This window comes from Bufo bufo, chromosome 2, assembly GCF_905171765.1.
Source record: "Bufo bufo chromosome 2, aBufBuf1.1, whole genome shotgun sequence".
Taxonomy (NCBI): domain Eukaryota; kingdom Metazoa; phylum Chordata; class Amphibia; order Anura; family Bufonidae; genus Bufo; species Bufo bufo.
This window is the reverse complement of record NC_053390.1, coordinates 56898928-56923158: the sequence shown is the minus strand read 5'-3', so window position 1 is coordinate 56923158 and position 24231 is coordinate 56898928. Positions and strand designations below refer to the sequence as shown.

At 46.8% G+C, this 24231-nt stretch overlaps 1 protein-coding gene across 5 annotated transcripts in view; it reads left to right on the top strand.

Moving 5' to 3' along the window:
- Nucleotides 1–10361: 10361 nt before the first annotated feature.
- EPG5 (ectopic P-granules autophagy protein 5 homolog) overlaps nt 10362–24231 on the top strand; it is a 107677-nt gene continuing 93807 nt past the window's right edge. For all 5 annotated transcript variants that reach the window (XM_040421136.1, XM_040421139.1, XM_040421137.1 and 2 more), the window contains exons 1-2: nt 10362–10501; nt 20528–21388. In XM_040421136.1, the coding sequence (XP_040277070.1) occupies nt 10448–10501; nt 20528–21388 (915 nt within the window). In that variant the 5' untranslated portion in view covers nt 10362–10447. The remainder of the gene's footprint in view (nt 10502–20527; nt 21389–24231) is intronic.

Genomic DNA, 24231 nt, shown 5'->3' with positions numbered 1-24231 from the left:
AAAAAAAAATGTTTGGGTAAAAAAAAAATGGTTTGGGTAAAAGTTATAGCGTTTACAAACTATGGTACAAAAATGTGAATTTCCGCTTTTTGAAGCAGCTCTGACTTTCTGAGCACCTGTCATGTTTCCTGAGGTTCTACAATGCCCAGACAGTACAAACACCCCACAAATGACCCCATTTCGGAAAGTACACACCCTAAGGTATTCACTGATGGGCATAGTGAGTTCATAGAACTTTTTATTTTTTGTCACAAGTTAGCGGAAAATGATGATTTTTTTCTTTTTTTTTTTTTTTCTTACAAAGTCTCATATTCCACTAACTTGTGACAAAAAATAAAAACTTCCATGAACTCACTATGCCCATCAGCGAATACCCTGGGGTCTCTTCTTTCCAAAATGGGGTCACTTGTGGGGTAGTTATACTGCCCTGGCATTCTAGGGGCCCAAATGTGTGGTAAGGAGTTTGAAATCAAATTCTGTAAAAAATGACGAGTGAAATCCGAAAGGTGCTCTTTGGAATATGGGCCCCTTTGCCCACCTAGGCTGCAAAAAAGTGTCACACATCTGGTATCTCCGTATTCAGTAGAAGTTGGGGAATGTGTTTTGGGGTGTCTTTTTACATATACCCATGCTGGGTGAGATAAATATCTTGGTCAAATGCCAACTTTGTATAAAAAAATGGGAAAAGTTGTCTTTTGCCAAGATATTTCTCTCACCCAGCATGGGTATATGTAAAATGACACCCCAAAACACATTCCCCACCTTCTCCTGAGTACGGAGATACCATTTTCCACTAACTTGTGACAAAAAATAAAAAATTCTAGGAACTTGCCATGCCCCTCACGGAATACCTTGGGGTGTCTTCTTTCCAAAATGGGGTCACTTGTGGGGTAGTTATACTGCCCTGGCATTTTCCAGGGGCCCTAATGTGTGGTAAGTAGGTAAATGACCAGTGAAATCCGAAAGGTGCTCTTTGGAATGTGGGCCCCTTTGCCCACCTAGGCTGCAAAAAAGTGTCACACATCTGGTATCGCCGTATTCAGGAGACGTTGGGGAATGTGTTTTGGGGTGTCTTTTTACATATACCCATGCTGGGTGAGAGAAATATCTTGGCAAAAGACAACTTTTTCCATTTTTTTTATACAAAGTTGGCATTTGACCAAGATATTTATCTCACCCAGCATGGGTATATGTAAAATGACACCCCAAAACACATTGCCCAACTTCTCCTGAGTACGGCAATACCAGATGTGTGACACTTTTTTGCAGCCTAGATGCGCAAAGGTGCCCAAATTCCTTTTAGGAGGGAATTTTAGACATTTGGATACCAGACTTCTTCTCACGCTTTGGGGCCCCTAGAATGCCAGGGCAGTATAAATACCCCACATGTGACCCCATTTTGGAAAGAAGACACCCCAAGGTATTCAATGAGGGGCATGGCGAGTTCATAGAAATTTTTTTTTTTTGGCACAAGTTAGCGGAAATTGATATTTTTTATTTTTTTCTCACAAAGTCTCCCGTTCCGCTAACTTGGGACAAAAATTTCAATCTTTCATGGACTCAATATGCCCCTCACGGAATACCTGGGGGTGTCTTCTTTCCGAAATGGGGTCACATGTGGGGTATTTATACTGCCCTGGCATTCTAGGGGCCCTAAAGCGTGAGAAGAAGTCTGGAATATAAATGTCTAAAAAATTTTACGCATTTGGATTCCGTGAGGGGTATGGTGAGTTCATGTGAGATTTTATTTTTTGTCACAAGTTAGTGGAATATGTGACTTTGTAAGAAAAAAAAAAAAATTCCGCTAACTTGGGCCAAAAAAAAGACTGAATGCAGCCTTACAGAGGGGGGGGGATCAATGACAGGGGGGTGATCAATGACAGGGGGGGTGATCAATGACAGGGGGGGGTGATCAATGACAGGGGGGGTGATCAATGACAGGGGGGTGATCAGGGAGTCTATATGGGGTGATCACCCAACTGTCATTAATCACCCCCCTGTAAGGCTGCATTCAGACGTCCGTATGATTTTTACGGATCCGATCAATCTATCAGTGGATCCGTAAAAATCATGCGGACATCTGAATGGAGCTTTACAGGGGGGTGATCAATGACAGAGGGGTAATCAATGACAGGGGGGTGATCAGGGAGTCTATATGGGGTGATCACCACAGTCATTGATCACTCCCCTGTAAGGCTGCATTCAGACGTCCGTATGATTTTTACGGATCCGATCAGTCTATCAGTGGATCCGTAAAAATCATGCGGACATCTGAATGGAGCTTTACAGGGGGGTGATCAATGACAGAGGGGTAATCAATGACAGGGGGGTGATCAGGGAGTCTATATGGGGTGATCACCTCCGTCATTGATCACTCCCCTGTAAGGCTGCATTCAGACGTCCGTATGATTTTTACGGATCCGATCAGTCTATCAGTGGATCCGTAAAAATCATGCGGACATCTGAATGGAGCTTTACAGGGGGGTGATCAATGACAGAGGGGTAATCAATGACAGGGGGGGTGATCAGGGAGTCTATATGGGGTGATCACCACAGTCATTGATCACTCCCCTGTAAGGCTGCATTCAGACGTCCGTATGATTTTTACGGATCCGATCAGTCTATCAGTGGATCCGTAAAAATCATGCGGACATCTGAATGGAGCTTTACAGGGGGGTGATCAATGACAGGGGGGTAATCAATGACAGGGGGGTGATCAGGGAGTCTATATGGGGTGATCAGGGGTGATCAAGGGCTAATAAGGGGTTAATAAGTGACGGGGGGGGTGTAGTGTAGTGGTGCTTGGTGCAACATATTACTGAGCTGCCTGTGTCCTCTGGTGGTCGATCCAAACAAAGGGGACCACCAGAGGACCAGGTAGCAGGTATATTAGACGCTGTTATCAAAACAGCGTCTAATATACCTGTTAGGGGTTAAAAAAATCACATCTCCAGCCTGCCAGCGAACGATCGCCGCTGGCAGGCTGGAGATCCACTCGCTTACCTTCCGATCCTGTGAACGCGCGCGCCTGTGTGCGCGCGTTCACAGGAAATCTCGCGTCTCGCGAGAGGACGCACCGGCGCGTCCACCCAGAACAACAGGACCGCCGCAAAGACGCAATCCTGCGTACGGCGGTCCTGAGGAGGTTAAAGAACCGCCTATGATGGCATACAAAAGAGCAAGGAATATTAGGGACAAAGTGGTGCATTCCAAAGTCCCGGAAAAAAAAACAAAAAAAAAAACAGTTAAGACAAACCTTCTTAAAGACGAAACGTACAGGAAGTTTTCCATGTTTGGGGTGTGTTGTGAACTGTAAACTTATGCATAGGGGGTCAGTATTCACACATCCCGAAACAGGAGAGACATTTAACATCAAATACTATCTCACATGTGACTCATCATGGGTAATCTACGTGTTATGGTGCCCTTGCAAAAAGCTTTATGTGGGTGAAACCACATGTGATCTGAAAACTAGGCTAAACAACCATAGACAATCCATCAGAAATAAAAGAAAAGATCTGCCGGTGTCAAAACACTTTGCGGAGAAGAATCATAAAGAAAATGATTTGAGATTTATGATCTTAGATCATGTTAAACCAGGGGATAGGGTGACTGTTTAAAAGAAAAATGAGCTCAGATGGATTTTTTGTTTGGATACTTTGAAACCTAAAAGGATTAAATGTCGAGTTTAGGGTAACAGGGGGGATGGTGGGCTAGTACCCCTCCTCTATTGCCCTTTTTCTTGTGCGTCCAGAATGCTGTTTTGGGTGAACCCAGTGGAAATTATGTTGATTAATTATACCACAATACGACTTTTCATGTTGTTTTATCATTACACAGGATCATCGTTAACTTCTCTTGCTGGGTTGGTAATTAGGGCTGTAGGAAGTAACAGGAAGAAAGAGGATGTCAGATAGAGTCATTGCCCAAAAGATTGCCCTGTTGTAAAATGGCGGAAAAGGCAAGTGAAGTGACGCTGGTGAATGTGGCGGCGGATTCGCTGGCACGTGATGCACGCGGTACGTGCTGACGCAGTACACCAGACGTCACGGCGCTTGGTCTCCGCCCGCTGGTGACGTATAGCGGTTATGTACCGCCTAACAGGGGAAGGGCTGACACATGCACAGTGGCGAGGACGAGACGCGGAGAATCACCGTGTATCCACACGAGTTAAGACGCCATCTACTCGGTTCATTTTATATACCCCCAGCAAGGTATAGATGTTAATATGTTTTAATTGCACCATGCACTTTATTATTGGCACTTTATATATGCACTATGATTATGTAAATGGTAAAAGGATAGTATGGTTAGAACACCACAGTATATATATAGAAGATGCTTGTTAGCCTGTTTACATTGATATGTGGGATAAATGAATGAATTGTAATACGTCCATAAAGGGGAGTGCACTATTTTTGTATTGGTTGATGAACTGATTGGTAACAACCTTATCATGTATTTATGTTGGCACCATTGCACTTTATGTTTCACCTGACTTGAGAAAGGTTCTGTGAGAACCGAAACGTTGTCACTTGATATGTGTGAATAAAAGAGCACATTTTATCTTTCAAGGAGTGCTGCGGACTTTCTTTGATATATACACTGCTCAAAAAAGTAAAGGGAACACAAAAATACACATCCTAGATCTGAGTTAATTAAATATTCTTCTGAAATACTTTGTTCTTTACATAGTTGAATGTGCTGACAACAAAAATCACACAAAAATAAAAAAATGGAAATCAAATTTTTTAACCCATGGAGGTCTGGATTTGGAGTCACACTTAAAATTAAAGTGGAAAAACACACTACAGGCTGATCCAACTTTGATGTAATGTCCTTAAAACAAGTCAAAATGAGGCTCAGTAGTGTGTGTGGCCTCCATGTGCCTGTATGACCTCCCTACAACGCCTGTGCATGCTCCTGATGAGGTGGCGGACGGTCTCCTGAGGGATCTCCTCCCAGACCTGGACTAAAGCATCTGCCAACTGCTGTGCAGTCTGTGGTGCAACGTGACGTTGGTGGATAGAGCGAGACATGATGTCCCAGATGTGCTCAATTGGATTCAGGTCTGGGGAACGGGCGGGCCAGTCCATAGCATCAATGCCTTTGTCTTGCAGGAACTGCTGACACACTCCAGCCACATGAGGTCTAGCATTGTCTTGCAGCCCTCCAAAGAAATGCCACCCCACACCATTACTGACCCAATGCCAAACCGGTCATGCTGGAGGATGTTGCAGGCAGCAGAACGTTGCCAATCTTGGTGTTCTCTGGCAAATGCCAAACGTCCTGCACGGTGTTGGGCTGTAAGCACAACCCCCACCTGTGGACGTCGGGCCCTCATATCACCCTCATGGAGTCTGTTTCTGACCGTTTGAGCAGACACATGCACATTTGTGGCCTGCTGGAGGTCATTTTGCAGGGCTCTGGCAGTGCTCCTCCTGTTCCTCCTTGCACAAAGGCAGTCCTGCTGCTGGGTTGTTGCCCTCCTACGGCCTCCTCCACGTCTCCTGATGTACTGGCCTGTCTCCTGGTAGCGCCTCCATGCTCTGGACACTACGCTGACAGACACAGCAAACCTTCTTGCCACAGCTCGCAATGATGTGCCATCCTGGATAAGCTGCACTACCTGAGCCACTTGTGTGGGTTGTAGACTCCATCTCATGCTACCACTAGAGTGAAAGCACCGGCAGCATTCAAAAGTGACCAAAACATCAGCCAGGAAGCATAGGAACTGAGAAGAGGTCTGTGGTCACCACCTGCAGAACCACTCCTTTATTTGGGGTGTCTTGCTAATTGCCTATAATTTCCACCTGTTGTCTATCCCATTTGCACAACAGCATGTGAAATTGATTGTCACTCAGTGTTGCTTCCTAAGTGGACAGTTTGATTTCACAGAAGTGTGATTGACTTGGAGTTACATTGTGTTGTTTAAGTGTTCCCTTTATTTTTTTGAGCAGTGTGTGTATATATATATATATATATATATATAAATATATCCTATTACCCAAACTAGGATTGGATTGTGGTGCCAATCACCCTGATAGTTCAAAGATACAAAAAAAAATAATATTAAAAAAGGTAGAAATGAGATATACAGTGGATATAAAAAGTCTACACGCCCCGTTAAAATGTCAGGTTTCTGTGTTGTAAAAAATTTCTTTAGACAAAGATAAATAATTTCAGAACTTTTCCCAACTCAATTGAAAAACAAACTGAAATCTTTTAGGTAGAGGGAACAAAACAAAAAGAAAAAAAAATTGGGGTTCTGCACTTTGTTTTAACTGATGATCTATCCAGACACCCAGGACCCCTGCCGATCAGCTGTTTGAGAAGGCAGCGGCGCAGCCTTCTCACTGTTTACTGCTGGCCGAGTGACGTCACGACTAGTATCAACTGGCCTGGCACTTGAGTGCAGAACTCCTTTAAATAATATGGTTGCATAAGTGTGCACACCCTCATAGCTGGGGATGTAGCTGTGTTCAGAATTAAGCAATCACATTAAAAATCCTGTTAAATAGGAGCCAGCATACACCTGCCATCATGTAAAGTGCCTCTGATTAACCCCAAATAAAGTTCAGCTGCTCTAGTTGGTCTTTCCTGAAATTTTCTTAGTCGCCTCCCACAGCAAAAGCCATGGTCCACAGAGAGCTTCCAAAGCATCAGAGGGATCTCATTGTTAGAAGGTATCAGTCAGGAGAAGGGTACAAAATAATTTCCAAGGCATTAGATATACCATGGAACACAGTGAAGACCGTCATCATCAAGTGGAGAAAATATGGCACAACAGTGACATTACCAAGAACTGGACGTCCCTCCAAAACTGATGAAAAGACCAGAAGAAAACTGGTCTGGGAGGCGACCAAGAGGCCTACAGCAACATTAAAGGAGCTGCAGGAATATCTGGCAAGTACTGGCTGTGTGGTACATGTGACAACAATCTCCCGTATTCTTCATATGTCTGAGCTATGGGGTAGAGTGGCAAGACGAAAGCCTTTTCTTACAAAGAAAAACATCCAAGCCAGGCTACATTTTGCAAAAACACATCTGAAGTCTCCCAAAAGCATGTGGGAAAGGGAGTTATGGTCTAATGAAACCAAGGTTGTACTTTTTGGCCATAATTCCAAAAGATATGTTTGGGGCAAAAACAACACTGCACATCACTAAAAGAACACCATCCCCACAGTGAAGCATGGTGGTGGCAGCATCATGCCAAGGGGCTGTTTGTCTTCAGCTGGAACTGGGGCCTTAGTTAAAGGGGTTCTGCACTTTCATTTAACTGATGATCTATCCTCTGATCGGCGGGGGTCCGACACCCAGGACCCCCGCCGATGAGCTGTTTGAGAAGGCAGCGGCGCTCCAAGAGCGCCGCGGCCTTCTCACTGTTTACCGCTGGCCCACTGACGTCACGACTTGTATCAACTAGCATGGGCGTGGCTAAGCTCCATTCAAGTGAACAGAGCTTAGCCCTGCCCACGCTAGTTGATACTAGTCGTGACGTCAGTGGGCCGGCGGTAAACGGTGAGAAGGCCTTTAAGCTAGAGGGAATTATGAACAGTTCCAAATACCAGTCGATATTGGCACAAAACCTTCATGTTCAGCTTTCTAGCAGAAGCCTGAAGAGGAACTTCATCTTTCAGCACGACAACGACCCAAAGCATACATGCAAATCAACAAAGGAATGGCTTCACCAGAAGATTAAAGTTTTACAATGGCCCAGCCAGAGCCCAGACCTGAATCCGATTGAAAATCTGTGGGGTGATCTGAAGAGGGCTGTACACAGGAGATGCCCTCGCAATCTAAAAGATTTGGAGTGTTTTTGCAAAGTAGAGTGGGCAAATCTTGCTAAGTCAAAATGTGCCATGCTGATAGACTCCTACCCAAAAAGACTGAGTGCTGTAATAAAATCAAAAGGTGCTTCAGCAAAGTATTTGTTTAAAAGTGTGCACACTTATGCAACAATATTATTTTATTTTTTATATTTTTTCTTCCCTCTACCTAAAAGAAACACCTGACATACAGAAAGGAACGGGCCCGGGGAGGGAAATAAACTTACCCTATATCACCCTACTGTACCCCTCAGCCCAGAGAAGAATCCCAATGGTGGAGACTGTCAGTGTTCCTCAGCTAGATAGGCCTAAATTACCCTAAAGGTGTTTGGGAAGGGGGGGGGGGGGGGTTTGAACAGCTGGAGTGCCGTAGGTTGCTGATCTTTGATATAAACTATATCGAGAAAAGTATTAGGACACGCTGCTTAATTATTGAATTCAGGCGTTTTATTCAGTCCCATTAGCACAGGTGTACAAAATCCAGCCCCTCGCCAGGCACAGCAATGAGAGCTCTGCCGTTTCCCAGCCTGGAGGTGGTTGAAACAGTGTCTCATCTTGCCTTAGTACATTAGTAAGTGCCTTGTATTAAAGGGGTTGTTTCATCTCGCTGTTACTGTTCTTGTCCATATTGCCTCCTTTGCTGTCTGGATTCATTTTTCCCCATCACATTATACACTGTTTCCATGGTTACGACCGCCCTGCAATCCATCAGCAGTGGCCGTGCTCGCACACTATAGGAAAAAGTGCCGGCTTCTCTGGTGGGAGCACACATAGGCTGGTGCTTTTTATTCTATAGCGTGCAAGCATGACCACCGCTGGATCGCATGGTGGTCGTAACCATGGACACAAGCAAGCAGTGTACGATGCGATGGAGAAAAATGAATCCAGTCGGCAAAGGAGGCAATATGGACAATCACAATACATTAGTAAGAGCCTTGTATTAACTTTTTCTACATAATCAATGGCATTTGCTGAAGTGACAACCCCCTTTACTGCTTCAGCACACCAAGACATTTTGAACAATTGTACGCTTTCAATTTTGTAGGAACAGTTTGAGAAAAACCCTTATCAGTCACAGCATGACTGCGCCCAAAGCAAGGTCCATAAAGACATGGGGGGGGGGGGGGGGGGGGGGGGGAGGGGGAACCTGACAGGCCAGACACAGCCCTGACCTCAACCCCTTCCAACACCTCTGGGATGAGCCCGGCCGTCTAGGGTGGCCCAGGGAGACTGACAGAGGCTTCTCTCACCCCCTCCGACATGGCTCTCTGTGGCCGACCGAAGCAGTTCTTTTTTCCTCCTTTTGCAGGAATCGGGGGGCTCGGCTTAGCGGAGCTGGGGGGGGGGGGGGGGGTCGTGGCCAGTGATGTCCAGCCTTATGTGGTGAAGCCAGTGGCCACCCTAAGGCTCCATTCACACGTCCGCAATTTTTCTTCCGCATCTGTTCCGCAATTTTGCGGAACAGGTGCGGATCCATTCATTTCAATGGGGGAGTAATTGCTGTCCGCATAATCACTTCCGTGATGCGGTTCCGCAAAAAAAATGAAGCATGTCCTACTTTTGCCTGCAAATTGCAGTCCGCGGCCCCATTGTACTCAATGGGTCCGCAAAAAAAAAAACGGATGATATGCGGAAAGACACCAAATGTCATCCGCATATCATCCGTGATTCACACATCCGCAATTGAAGATCCACAGGTTCCTCCTTCCTTTTTTATTTCTGCGGAAACACGGAACGGATGTGGATGCACTTTCGTAAAAAAACTGCAGGTTTTTACGGAAACACGGATCCGCAAAAAAACGGACCGTAAGGAAAATTGCGGACGTGTGAATGGAGCCTTAGGCAGTCTCCTCCGTCAGTGTCTGACCTCACAAATGCTCTTCTGGATGAATAGGCAGAAATTCCCATAGACCCCCCTCCAAAATTCTACAGAGGAGCCAAACTCCATATTAATGTCTATGGGTAAAGACTTAGCGGCTGCTGTGTGCGCCCGTACACTGGGGGAGATTTCTCAAAACCAGTTGCCCATAGCAACCAATCAGGTTCCACCTTTCACAGCTCCTTTGAAAAATTGAAAAGATCGAGCTGATTGGTTGCTATGGGCAACTAAGCCAGTTTAGATAAATCCCCCCCCCCACTGTGTACACACACGTGACTGATACGACATATACATGATAGCTGTACACATGTAATACGCATACACCACATCCTACAGTCAAGCTCAAAACATAACAGTAGCCGATCCTAGCCCTAAGAGCTTACAGTCTACACAACCTGTGATGTAATACAGTCACTTGGGTCTTATGATCGCTCTAAACGTCCGCAGCGTCACCGTGCTCTGTCTGTAGTACAACCCCCACCATGTACACAACACCCCAGGAACCAATCCTCTCCTGCGGTAGTGCGTACCAACAAGCAGCGCCTAACCAGGACGTTTGTTCCTCGCCGCTGCCCGTACTCGCAGAAGACGTCATCCCCTAGTTTGCGATTGGTGCAGGATCCTTATCACGTGACCTCCCTCCTCCTCCCCCCCAGTCAGTGCTCAAGATTATGTCGTGTTTACGGGCTCTTCCACAGATACGTCCGCAGCCTCGGCACCCGTAACCCAGCTCACCGGGATGGCTGAGGCGGTGAGGCCGCGCAAGTCCAAGAGCAGGACGAAGCATGACAAGGTATGCTGTCCGAGAAGTGACCGCTGACTGACGAGACCCCCCTGTCACCTGACCGCACCTAAAAGACCGCTACCTGCATAGGGGCGGAGCTTTACCCTCTGACCAATCAGCTCTTTTAGCTGGAACACCCTGTCAATTAACCAATCGCCTTCGGGGTATTTTAACCCTTTCTCTGCCTTGACTATTTTTGGGTCCCTATAGAATTGATGGCTATAATTGGTAGATTGGGGCTAACCATTTCCACTCCCCCCATTGGATTCCTATAATCCATTAGAGGGGGTTACCCCTAGTATCCAATCACCTTCCTGCTCTTAGTTTCCTAAGGCCTAGTGGAAAATTAAAGCAGCGATTGGATTGGTTGCTATAGGAGACTACACCACTTTTCTGGGGTTTGAGGGTGGCGTCAGTGGTCTTGCAGTCTGTCAGAAATATTGCCCACTCCTAGGGCAGAAAGCTAAGGTCAGGGCATATGGATGCAATTGAGGGGAGGGGGACAGTGACGTTCTTCACCCCCCTCTTAGGGAGGAGGAATCGCTGCAAAGAGCGGAGTGGAGTTGCCCTTTAAGTGGCCATAGGCAGGACATAACGGTTCTCCTATAGATTATTTTAGGTCAGGGATGCCCAACCTGTGGCCCTCCAGCTGTTTCAAAATTACAACTCCCAGCATGCCTGGACAGCCTACATTTATCGGTCTACAGCAGGGCATTGTGGGAGTTGTAGTTTTACAACAGCTGGAGGGCCGCAGGTTGGGCATCCCTGTTTTAGAGGTTTCAGCAGCTCCAAGTGGAATAGAGGAAGGATAAGCAGCCGCCAGACATTTATGACACCGCTTATCTTCAAGTGGAATGTGAAAAACCTCATTCCGTCCTCTCAACAAAAGCCTCCATACCGGGCCCTATAGACTGGGTAAATTATTGGTGGATTCTGCAAAAATGGAAGGCAATAATCCAACCCCGCACGCCAAAAACTGGCATAAAAAAGTAATGGCCCCCGCTTTGCGACTTTTTGAGCGACCGTGCACAGCGTTTTACACTATCGTCCCTATCATTTGACTCTGGACAGGAGCAGATTTCAGTCTAGGTGCGCGGGTTGCGCCTTGTCATAAATTAAGTGTATGCTCCGGTAGCGCTGGGGATATCAAAGACTGGTGTAAAATGGCGGTCTTTGATAATTGACCCCCATACTTTTTATCATGCTGTTTTGTTTTTCAGGGTTTTTTTTTACCCAAAAGAAGCATCCAAAAACTCCTGTCTTCCTGAGTGTTTTTGTTGCTTTTTATTAGGCGTTTTGGGGCTCATTCACATGAGCGTTTGTGTTTTGCAGTCTGCAAAACGCAGATCCGCAAAAAATACAGATGGCGTCCGCGTGACATCCGTATTGCATCCGTTTTTTATTTGTTTGTTTTTTGCAGATCCATTGTAACAATGCCTGTCCTTGTTTGCAAAATGGACAATTCTATTCATGCCTATTCTATTTTTTTTTTGTGGAAGCGACTTGCGGACATACGGAAACAGAATGCCCACGGAGTCATTTCCGTTTTTTTTTTGCGGCCCGGTTGAAATGAATGGTTCTGCATATGGGCTGCAAAAAAAAAAAAAAACGGACAAAAAAAATAAGTTCGTGTGCATGAGCCCTAAGGTGATGTTTGCCCATATAGTGTGTTTTACCGCCTGACGTGTAAGGGTACTTTCACATTGTCCCATAGACCTCCACTGGTTACTCTGCCCTGCTTGACAAAACTGTAGAAAAACACCATTAAGGGTACTTTCACACTTGCGGCAGGACGGATCCGACATGCTGTTCATCATGTCGGATCCGTCCTTCCGCTATTTCGCTGTGCCGCCGCTCCGTCCCTATTGACTATAATGGGGGCGGAGCTCCGGCGCAGCACGGCGGTGCACGGCGAAAGCCGCCGGACTAAAAAGTCGGACATGCAGGACTTTTTAGTCCGGCGGCTTTCGCCGTGCTGCGCCGGAGCTCCGCCCCCGTCCCCATTATATTCAATAGGGACGGAGCGGCGGCACAGCGAAATAGCGGAAGGACGGATCCGACATGATGAACAGCATGTCGGATCCGTCCTGCCGCAAGTGTGAAAGTACCCTTAATGGTGTTTTTCTACGGTTTTGTCAAGCAGGGCAGAGTAACCAGTGGAGGTCTATGGGACAATGTGGCGGGCGATGAGAGGGAAAAAAAAACGCCAGAGCGTGCTGTGATTTTCAAAACGTACCATTGACACAAAAAACAGACCTGAAGGGTCAAAAAATGTCACTGCAAAAAAAGCTTTTTGTCCTGTGATTGATAATTCCCATAGACTTCACATAACATCTGGAGCTAGTGACTTTTGGCTAAAAAAAAACACCAGCAAAAAATGCACCAAAAACTGCAAAATGTCAACAACAAAAAAACGTAAAAAGAACCTGTAGTGAAAGTTCTGTACTGTTGTCCTTTGTGTTTCCATTTCTTGCCTTTTTTAGGGACAGTTCACATCTGATCTGTCAGAAGAACTGAAAAAAAACTGGATTCTGGAAAAAAAAAAAAGCCATTTCCATCTGGGATCCGTTTTTTTTTTCCATTTAAAATAGCGGATCTGAGACCAAAATGGCGTTTTTTTTTTCCAGAATCCTGTTTTTTTTTGAAAGGGAGATGTGAACTCTCCCTTAAAGGGGTATTCTGGGAGTTTAATATTGATGACCTGTCTGTCTGTCCTGTTGCCCCTGCTGATTAGCTGTAGAAAGAGGCAATACTCCACGAGCGCTTAGACCTCTTCCTAGGCCAGTCACGTCATGTTCATCGGTCACATGGCCTAGGGGCAGCTCAGTCCTATTCAAGTGAATGGGACTAAGCTGCAATACCTGGCCCAGCCACTATACAATGTACGGCGCTGTGCTTGATGAGCTGTGAGGAGACAGCGCTGCAGCCTCTTCCGCTTATCGGAAGGGATGTTGGCAGTTGGACCCCCACTATCCTGAGGGTAGGCCATCCATACTGCACTCGCTGTTTTCCAGGACTCGCCTGGCCCCTCAAACCCATCTTGAAAGGGTTGTGTCACTTCAGCAAATAGCATGTATCATGTAGAGCCTTGTATTATCGTCCTCTACATCAGTGCTCCTCAGCTCCCGTCCTCAGGGCCCACCTACCTACCGCTCATGTTTTCTGGATTTCCTTAGTATTGAGCAGGTGATCTCATTAGTGTCAGTGCCTCAGGACTTACCACAGGTGTCCATTCTGTGGAATATTCTAAAATCCTGACCGGTAGGTGGGCCCTGAGGACTGGAGTTGAGGAACACTGATGTAGAAGAGGACGATAATACAAGGCACTTACTAATATACTGTTATCCATATTGCTCCCTTTGCTGGCTGGATTTCCATCACATTATACACTGCTTGTTTCCATGGTTACGACCGCCCTTCAATCCATCAGCGGTGGTCATGCTTGCACAGTATAAAAAAAAGTGGTGGACTATGCGCACTCCTGCGATCCCAGACAACAGAGAGGCCGGCACTTTTTTCCTATAGTGTCCAAGCACGACCACCGCTGATGGATTGAAGGGTGGTCGTAACCATAGAAACAAGAAGTGTATAATGTGATGGGAAATTTGAATCCAGCCAGCAGAGGAAGCAATACGGACAATCACACTACATTAGTAAGTGGCTTGTGTTAGATGTCTCTACATGATAAATGCCATTTGCTGATTGAGACAACGCCTTTAATTACTCACACCTCATACTTGCGTGGATCGGTCACTTGAGAACCCCGCCACGTGACGCTCCTCTTCTGAACATCCTGCTTTCGCCGACGTCCCTTTCTTTACCAGGTTTCCAGTCTATTCCCTGGTCACAGACGAGGTCAGAACTATTCCCCTTCCTGGCGCGTGCGCAGATGAGGTGGATTCAGGCGCATGTGCCAGAGATTGGAATAGTTCTGACCTCGTCCACAATACCTCCCCCCCCGTCCATCAACCAGACCAGAACTAGTAAAGGACGTAAGGTATGAAGCTAAGTAAGGCGGCTTTCCAGGGCTTGCTGGGTCAGGGAAACTCCTTTCACATCTCAGCTTGTTGTCAGTGAATGGAAACATTTCTGTTTGCACCCAAGGACTAAAAACCCATCACATCTGGTTGGATGTAGACGCTAGATGGCCTCTAGGCATGGATCCGCACTCTAGGGGGTGCTATTCTGTACAATGGTGTCCACATATATATATATATACTGTATGAACAGTGTGTTTTCTGGGAGCCTATCGGCGACAGAGACCCCTGTAGGTATTTGGGGTCCGACAGGTGTCAGTGGTGTCTGACAGAATGCATCATGATGAGATGTGAAGAGACCACGATGATGAATTACATTGTCACAGCCCCTCAGCTGTGGACATGCTTTCATCCTCATAATGTAAAGTCTGACGAGGCCGAAGTGGTGAACTGAAACAGAAAGTATATTCGAGAATCCGTCACACAATGATATGACTGGAACTCCTGCACACGACCGTATGGATTTTGCGGCCCTCAAATTGCAGATCTGAAAAATACAGATACTGTCTGTGTTGTATCTTCATTTTTTGCAGACCCATTGACTTCAATGGGTCCGTAGTCCGCATTTTGCAGTCAAGTATAGGACATGTTCTGTCTTTTTGCAGAACGGACATACGGATGTGGAAAGCACACGGATCATCCGTATGTCCGTTCCGCATAATGTGGACCACGGATCTGTTAAAGATCTTTTGTCTCTGTTTTACCCCGGGTCCCATTATTTTTTTGGGGGGATTTCCAATCGGTCACTGATCTGGATCTGGGGGATTCGCCCCCTGAGAATCCTGTCAGGTCACATGATTAGCAGGTTTGTCGGGGCGTCTTCAGCCGGATCAGTGACCTCACGTACCCGGCACCTGCTCATCTACCTGACTGTGTGATTCGTCACCCGTCAACGTGAGCAGCCTGCCCCAGTGATTCAGCCGCACGCTCCACGTTCAGTGCTATAGTAATTACATTGCTGTGACACATGGCGGGTGTATTCACACACACCGTGCCCTAATCCTACCAGAGCACTGGGAAAGCTGGGTAATGACCAGGATGGCCAGCATTACACCCCCTCCCATGGCCTCAAGCTTTCCATTTGTAGACAGGGGTATGGAAGTAGGAGACTGGTGACTGCGTGACTAGGGGCATTTGCCTTTCAGGTGTCTGGGAAAGCTGGGTGCCAACCAATATGGCCACCATTATGCCCGCCAAAAACATCTGATATGAGAATAGGAGATGATTTCTGCATACCTTGGCCTTTCAGGTGTTTGGGAAAGGTGGGTGACAACCAATATGGCCACCATTACATTTGTAGGAGACCCGTTGCTTCATAGCTAGGCACATTTGCCATTCAGGGGTCTGAGAAAGCTGGGTGGCATCCAATATGGCAACCATTAAACCCCGTGGGCTTTGTCTCTTCTCTTTCCTAGAGTCCTGAAGGGCAGACACACCACTTTATTGAGTGATATGAAATGACAACATAACTTGGGCATTCAGGTGCCTGGGAAAGTTGGGGAACAGTCAGTATGGCCAATACTCCCTACTCCTATGGGCCTTGTCACTAGGCTTTCCATATCTCCATACACAGGGGTATGGCAGCAGGGCGTTGTTTACTGCATAACGTGGCCTTTCAGGTAACTGGGAAAGCTGGGTGACGATTAACATTGCCACCATTATATAATTTAGCTTTCCAAGTGTCCCCAATGCCAAATGCATCTGTATACACAGGGCTATGCGTTAGTAACCATTCGGGTGACTGGGAAAGCTGGGTGACCTCTCCTGTAATATTGATCATCCATAAATACTGGTCATCACTCAGCTTTCTAAGGCCTCCTACCTCATGTAGGAGCGGATATCTGAGTGCCCCCCCAACCTATTCTTTATTCAAGATTGGGCAGTTGAAACTCAATATGCCCGACCCTTCCTCTCCCCTGACAGCTGCCATCAGGCAAGAGTTTGCAGGCCCCAATGCACATTAAATGGTTTACTTGACATTGTGTTTGGCTAGCATACATCTATTGCGCGCTCTCTTGGTTATTTTCAGAAGTCTGATAGCTGTGAATGGAGAAGACGCCATGCATGAGCGGCACATTGTCCATTCAGGGCAGGGCCGCATCCTTTAGAAAAGAGCAGGTCCCACACCTATCGAAGATGGCATATTCCAAAAATGTCCAGAGGGGAATAAACTTTTAATTCAACCAACCTAAAATGATAGTGAGGTAACTCTGCTCATTCTGTCTAAGCCTATACAGCAAAGCTGACAAGCGAGCTGCGGAAGTCAGGAAGTGTCAGCCTATTGTGTGCACTCCTGTGGTCAAAAAAATTAAATTAAATTAAAAAGAAATAATGTTTAAAAAAAAAAAAAAAAAAGGTTCTAGAAAATATGTTTAGAAATGAAACCTCGCTCTGTTGTTTTCGGGGGATGTTTTCCCTTTAGTTTCAGTGACGGTAAATCTCTTCTGTTGCTGGAGGCGCGGAGTCACAAGTCAGTCAGCACTGGCAGGGATCTGAGCAGATACGTGTGAGAAGTAGTCGTAGCCCAGGGTCACAGTCTCATCCGGGATAGATAAACCTCAGCATGGTGCCGTGCACGCCCCCTGCTAGAGAGGATACAGCAGAGAGCTCTAACCTCTGAAAAATACCACTCCCATGAAGCAGACTGTCAGGACATGCTGGGAGTTGTAGTTTTCTCACAGCTTGGGCTGGGCCGGCGGCATACACAGATCTCATAGCAAAATCTATTGCTGAGCCTGCTCTCCCCAAAAGGCAATTCACCCTAGAAGCCATGACTGATCAGGTCATTGGTACATGAAATGCCGGGTGATTTCAGCTCTGAAGTCACAGAATTCAGTACATGTCGTGTATTTAGAAGGTGACTCCGCTTTTCACATAGTTAATTCTTTATGTAAACAGTGAAACTGTGAAATAGTGAGCATTGATATCAGTAATTCCTGCCTCAGGCGTTTCAGATTACTTCTCTGGCAGGTCCCGCTACCAACAATAACCCTTTGTTTTCCGTATAACGGCGCCGTCCACAGTGCCCCATAGCGTCTCCGTCCACAGTGCCCCCCGTAGCGGCTCCGTCCACAGTGCCCCCCGTAGCGGCTCCGTCCACAGTGCCCCCCGTAGCGGCTCCGTCCACAGTGCCCCCCGTAGCGGCTCCGTCCACAGTGCCCCCCGTAGCGGCTCCGTCCACAGTGCCCCCCGTAGCGGCTCCGTCCACAGTGCCCCCCGTAGCGGCTCCGTCCACAGTGCCCCCCGTAGCGGCGCCGTCCACAGTGCCCCCCGTAGCGGCGCCGTCCACAGTGCCCCCCGTAGCGGCGCCGTCCACAGTGCCCCCCGTAGCGGCGCCGTCCACAGTGCCCCCCGTAGCGGCTCCGTCCACAGTGCCCCCCGTAGCGGCTCCGTCCACAGTGCCCCCCGTAGCGGCTCCGTCCACAGTGCCCCCCGTAGCGGCTCCGTCCACAGTGCCCCCCGTAGCGGCTCCGTCCACAGTGCCCCCCGTAGCGGCTCCGTCCACAGTGCCCCCCGTAGCGGCTCCGTCCACAGTGCCCCCCGTAGCGGCGCCGTCCACAGTGCCCCCCGTAGCGGCGCCGTCCACAGTGCCCCCCGTAACGGTGACATCTTGACAGCCATGGAGCCCCATGGTTTATTAGCATGTGACATATTTTAGGTTTCATGACGTATATCAGCGGCGTCATCACATAGGACGGCCATCATTCACACGGTGACATCCGCCTGGTAGTAACCTAGCAATAATCGTCCTGGTAAGAGTAGACCGAGCCGCCACTTGTGAGGAGACAGCCGACAATAATTATGGTGCTTTCATCGTTACCATGGAAACACCTAATAGAAAGAAAAGCCGGCCGTACTCCCATAATGCTTTGCCACCCCCCACCCCCCACCACACACTCTGAATTTCACCTGAATTACTATTGGTATCTGGGTTCGGATGTTTTATCTGCAGAAATGTCCCTCTGCTTATCAACTACATCTCCCAGCAGTGCCCTGCCAGCTAGGAGTTGTAGTATCATAGCAACATATTGGGGGGGATCAAAACTGGTGTGAAGGAAAACTGGCTGAGTTGCCCATAGCAACCAATCAGATCGTTCCTTTTATTTTTCAAAGGAGCTCTGAGAAATGAAATGTGGAATTTGATTGGTTGCTATCAGTTTTCCTTCACACCAGTTTTGATAAATCTCCCCCAGTGATTTTTTGTGTGTGTATCAGCACAGAAAACGCGCCTGAATACACATGAAAATGCGTCATGCGAACAAGTAGAAGCAAAACACACCCATAAACCGCATTGACTTCATTGAGAAATACATCGCGCCATAGTTCATACGACACGTATTTTGACCACTTCGATTTGAGATCCGCATTGGCACACATGTATTCCGCACGGATCACATGCCGAGTTATCCCAGGCGAAAACATGCTTCAGAATACACGCGCAAAAATGCAAAAAAAAAACTGCAGTGCTGCTTTATTTATGTACATGGGGCTCATCCTGGCAGCACTGCGGCCCCTTCGCTCTCAGATTCTGGGGACCACAGCTCCTGCTAGCAGCCAGTCAGTAGGAGTACTGAGTATCAGACCCTTACCCATCAAATATTGAGGATCTATCCTAAGGATACTACTCCTATGACTCTGTGATATGCCTTTCATTTGTTATTCCTTCTAGAAGTTATGAATGAATTGCTAACAGTTTGCAGTGAAGGTCCAGATGGGTGTTACCAGTTGGGTGTGTCCCTGTACATTCTGGAACTGGCAGCACCGATTGGATTGTGTCAGACTATGCAAGGACACAAACTCGCCCATCTGGACCTTCCCTGCTAAACTGTTCGTAAATCATTCATAACTTGTAGTAGGTGTAATAGAGGAATGGCACAACATAGAGTCAGAAGAATAGATGATCCAGAATAGTTATGACATGGGGAGATCAGGTGGTTACTAACATATATGTCACAAGAGGTGATGGGGCCTCTTTAAAGAAGACCTGTTCTTTCTCCTGACATATCTGGTTTAGTAACCATTTGCATCCCCCATGTAATAACAATTCTGGAGCATCTATTTTTATGACTTTATGATGTGCCATTCCTTTATTATTCCTACTAGAAGTTATGAATGAATTGCCAGCAGCTTGTAGTAAAGGTATAAAGGGGTGTTATCAGTTGGGGGGGGTCCCTGCACAGTCTGACCCCAGCAGACACACCCATTCCTGGTAACACCCAGCAGTACCTTTACTGCATAATGGCAATTTATTTTTAACCACCAACAGGAATAATAGAGGAATTTCACAACATAGAGGCATGAGAATAGATGCTCCAGAATTGGTACTACTCGGGTAATGCAGGTAGTTAAAGGGGTTCTCCGGGCTTTTTCTTATTGATGACCTATCCTCAGGATAGGTCATCAGTATCAGATCGGCGGTGGTCCGACCCCCGCCGATCAGCTGTATGAGGAGACGGCGCTCGTTGTGTGCACGTGCCATCTCCCGTCTCTCTTCCTGTCCTCTGCTGCTGTCCCATAGACATCCAGCAGCAGATCAGGAAGAGAGAAGGGAGACGGCACGTGCGCACAGCGAGCGCCGTCTCCTCATGCAGCTAATCGGTGAGGGTCCCGGGTGTCAGACCCCCGCCGATCTGATATTGATGACCTATCCTGGAATTCCTGCCCGCAGACACTGCACCGCCACACTATTCGAGCAGTGCCGACCTTTTTTGGACATACGCTATCCTGAGGATAGGTCATCAATATGAAAAAGCCCGGAGAACCTCTTTAATAAACTAGCTGTCACAAGAGTTGACGGGACCTCTTTTAATCGGTTAGTTATATGCAGAACTATTATTTCTAGAAGAGATGATGTGAAACCAGAAGAATCTTAAATGCAGCTCTGGATGTGAGTGGAGTATAAGTCATGATTTAATTTAACCTGTTATTTGCAGAGCTATTTTTTTTTTTGTAGATTTCATCTTGAACACTTCACGTTAATTGTATATTTTTTTTCCAGACAAAGAAAAAGCAGCAAAGCCTCGTGGACGTAAGAGCAGAGAAGCCTCTGGTGTTGGAGGAAGAGAGCGACATCCATAATGTACTGGACTCCTCCTCCCAGAGAACGGACAGCAATCTTCCTGATAGTTTTATAGAAATCCAGCTGAACGATGAAACCTGCGGAGCTGATAACAAACGACTAAGCAGCTTGTCTGAGGCGGATGTCCCCGCCGTCAGTGAAGGCGTCTCGGAGGACAAGAAGGAAACCGAAAATCCTGACTGTCGAGAGCTGGAGTCTGGAGGAGCAAACCTTTCCTGCCCTTCACAAAGCTGTGAGTTGCAGCCCGAAAAGACAAAATGTCCTGAAGTAACAAGCCCCTCCATAGAGGAACAGCACCCGGCTGAGGATGTCGAAGTCCACCCTGCTGTCCTGTCTCTGAAGGAACCAGATGTAATGGACACCCAGCATTTTGTGGAAGCCAAGGAGAAATTGCATATTTCCAAGGTGAAATCCATATACCCAGAGCTGCCAGTGCAGGTTCTTGACCACAAGAGAGATATGGCGACCATCAAACCTCTGGTTCCTAATGAGAAGCTGTATCCTGAGCTCCCGCAGCAGCACAAGCCCATCCCTTTCTCCAGGGAGCAACTCAAGATATTTGAGCCTTGTTCCTGGATAGAGAATGTGGACTCCTTCACCGAAGAGTTTGAGAGGATCGCCCACCAGGACAGGCATGAGTTCCATGAACTTCTCATGAATTACGGCCGATGCAGGAAGCAGCTCCTTCTGGCTGAAGGCAAGCTCCAGATCATGATCTCCGACTGGAAGAATATTAAGAGCAAAGTCTGGGACTTTAAGGAGGAGCACATGACTGTACAGGTGATTCATACAAGTCTTGATTGCTTGAAAGGAGGGAGAGTCCTGCTGCAGCCACTTGCCTTACAGTGAGGAGGAGGAGGAGGGGGGACATGGCTGATCTCCACAGACAGATGATTTCTTGGTGTATTTCTCAGCTTTGGTTGGAACATGATTCCCACCTAGCGCTTTATAGCCAGAATCTCCTGATCATCTGGTGTGCAAAAAGATTTATCTAACGCCAGATTAACAGGAATTTATCTGATAGAGCGGCACTTGGCAGGTCATGGTGCCGAAGGTCATGGTGCCGAAGGTCAAGTCTCACACACATTGGGGTAGATTTACTATTGCAAATGTGCCAGTTTCTGGTTCACGGGCCATGCACCACATAGTGGCTTAGTAGTGGAGAAGGTGATGCATTAGATGCACCAAAATTCAGGCGTACAATTCTACCACGGAGTAAGCCATCTAGTAGGCGATAAAACTTCTCCAGATTTATCATCCTGCATCAGCTACTGTACTTTTTAGATTCTAGTCTAACTTTGCAAATCTACCCGATCTAGCTTTTATCTCCTCTACCGTTGGTTTGGAGTATCCTACAACCCGGGAACCTGGAAGCCCCCCCATTGATGGGGATCTATTGCTTTAACCACCTGTTTTGCCCCAGCTCAGTTCGGGCAGTGGGAAAAGTGCTTAGCTGTTCTTCTTGAGCTGGGCTTGGGCAGAACTGGAGGGGGGAGGGCAGCTTTAGCTGCTGATATCTCCTGATTGGTAGCAGCTAGAAACATGCAACTGGTCTTGTTGGAAATATATATAAAATAGTCCCAAATACGTTGCCTGTATCTTTGTGCTGCAGGTCCCAAAGTGAAGTGGGTCCTTCAACATATAAAGATGGTCTTGTTTGAAAGCTAATATTCCAGACTGACAGCATTAGCCCAAGATAGGCAGGAGATATCACTGTTAGAAATCGAGTCAGGAATAATTGTGGGTAAAACCTGCTTTTACTTTCAGCTGCATTCACTGCATTCCGATTTCTAACCGTGATATCTTCCCATGTACTGAAGATATTGCTGTCATTCTGGTATTGTTTGAAAGCTGAGAATACCCGTATCTCTAGCTGCTACCAAACCAGAGCTATAAGCAGCCAAAGCAGCTAACGCTGTCCCCTTCAGTCTGGAGGAGGAGGAGGAGGAGCAGTTGCAGAGCTGACAGGCTGCAGGAGGAACGGAAAAATAGTAAAATAAGATATAGAAATGTGGCATTATCATCAGTGTACTGACCCACATAATAAAATTGTGTTGTTTTTACCACACAGAGTGAACGCCATAAATTAATTCCACAAAATAATGTTAAAATTGCAGTTTTTTAAATATTTCTCCCTAAAAATAATATAATAAAAATTATTTACTACACTATATATACCCCAAAATGGTTCCTAAAAAACCTACAACTCATCCTGCAAAATCTAAAAAATAATTTAGAAGGAAAAAATAAAAAAGTTAGGACTGCTGGAACACAAAGGGGGAAATATTATTGGTTCTTAAGGCTAAAATGAATGATGTAACTAAGGGGTTCAAAATGCAATAGTGTCCCCTATTGTACTATTAGTACTAGACAGCTGGTGCTGGATGAAACCTTAGAATATTTAGGTGCTCCTGTCTGACTTTACACCATCTCTTGGTTTGCTTACTTTAGACCTGTTTTTGCACCCAAATTTAGGTGCCGTGTGGCACATTTTAAGCTGTACTCATTTCCGCTAAGCCATGCCCCTTTGTTTCATGAGGTAAAAGTTAAGGACACATAAACTCTGTAAGATATCTCTGTGTCTGTCCTCACAGCTATAAAAATGTACGGTTAAAGCATGCTGATGGTGTATCCAGATTGCTAGAAGAAGGGGATCCCTAGTGCTCCCATAGATTTTAGTGGGGCTGTAATGCACATGGATCAGATGTTGCCAGCTGCTCATTTTCCCTGTAGCAGCCCCTACAGGTAAATTATGGTATTACACGTGTCTAGTAAATGGTTGTCCCATCTGGACATATATGGCATATCCTCTGGATTTCTGATAGGTGTTGGTCTCACCTCAAGAATGGGACCCTATCAGGAATGCAGAATACGCTGCCCATGTGTCTCTGGGACTGCTGAAAATAGACAAGCCCGCTAGCTAGGCTATTTAAGGAAGTCCCATTGCAGGGCATGGAGAGATCCGTTCATGCATGGTGTCCTCTTCATTCCAGACAGGGTTCGTTCTTGAGTTTAGAGCGGGGCCCGGATGTGGGTCCTGCACCTATCAGGCATTTATAGCATGTCACAAATGTCCAGATGGGGACAATGCTTTCAATACATGGATGGACCAGGTTCACCAGAATAAGGCCTCATGCACACATCCGTTGTTTTGGTCCGCATCCGAGCCGCAGTTTTTGTGGCTTGGATGCAGACCCATTCACTTCAATGGGGCCGCAAAAGATGCGGACAGCACTTCGTGTGCTTTCCGCATCCGTTGCTACGTTCCGTGGTCCGCAAAAAAATATAACCTGTCCTATTCTTGTCCGTTTTGCAGACCAGAATAGACAGTTATATCAATGGCTGTCTGTGCCGTTCCGCACACGGACGCCATTCGTGTTTTGCGGATCCTCAGTTTGCGGACCGCAAAACACACAACGGTCGTGTGCATGAGGCCTAAGAGAGGCTCTCCATAGGTTGTCATAATGAGACCACTCCTTTACAGGTTATTAGAGGCCCCTCCAACTCACACGCAGCCCACTGCGATCAGAGACACAGGAAGCCAATGATCCTTTCTATATGTTTTTTGTGGAGAACATACACCCTCCAAGCAGGTTTCACATCTGCCCAAATTCGATCCCAGT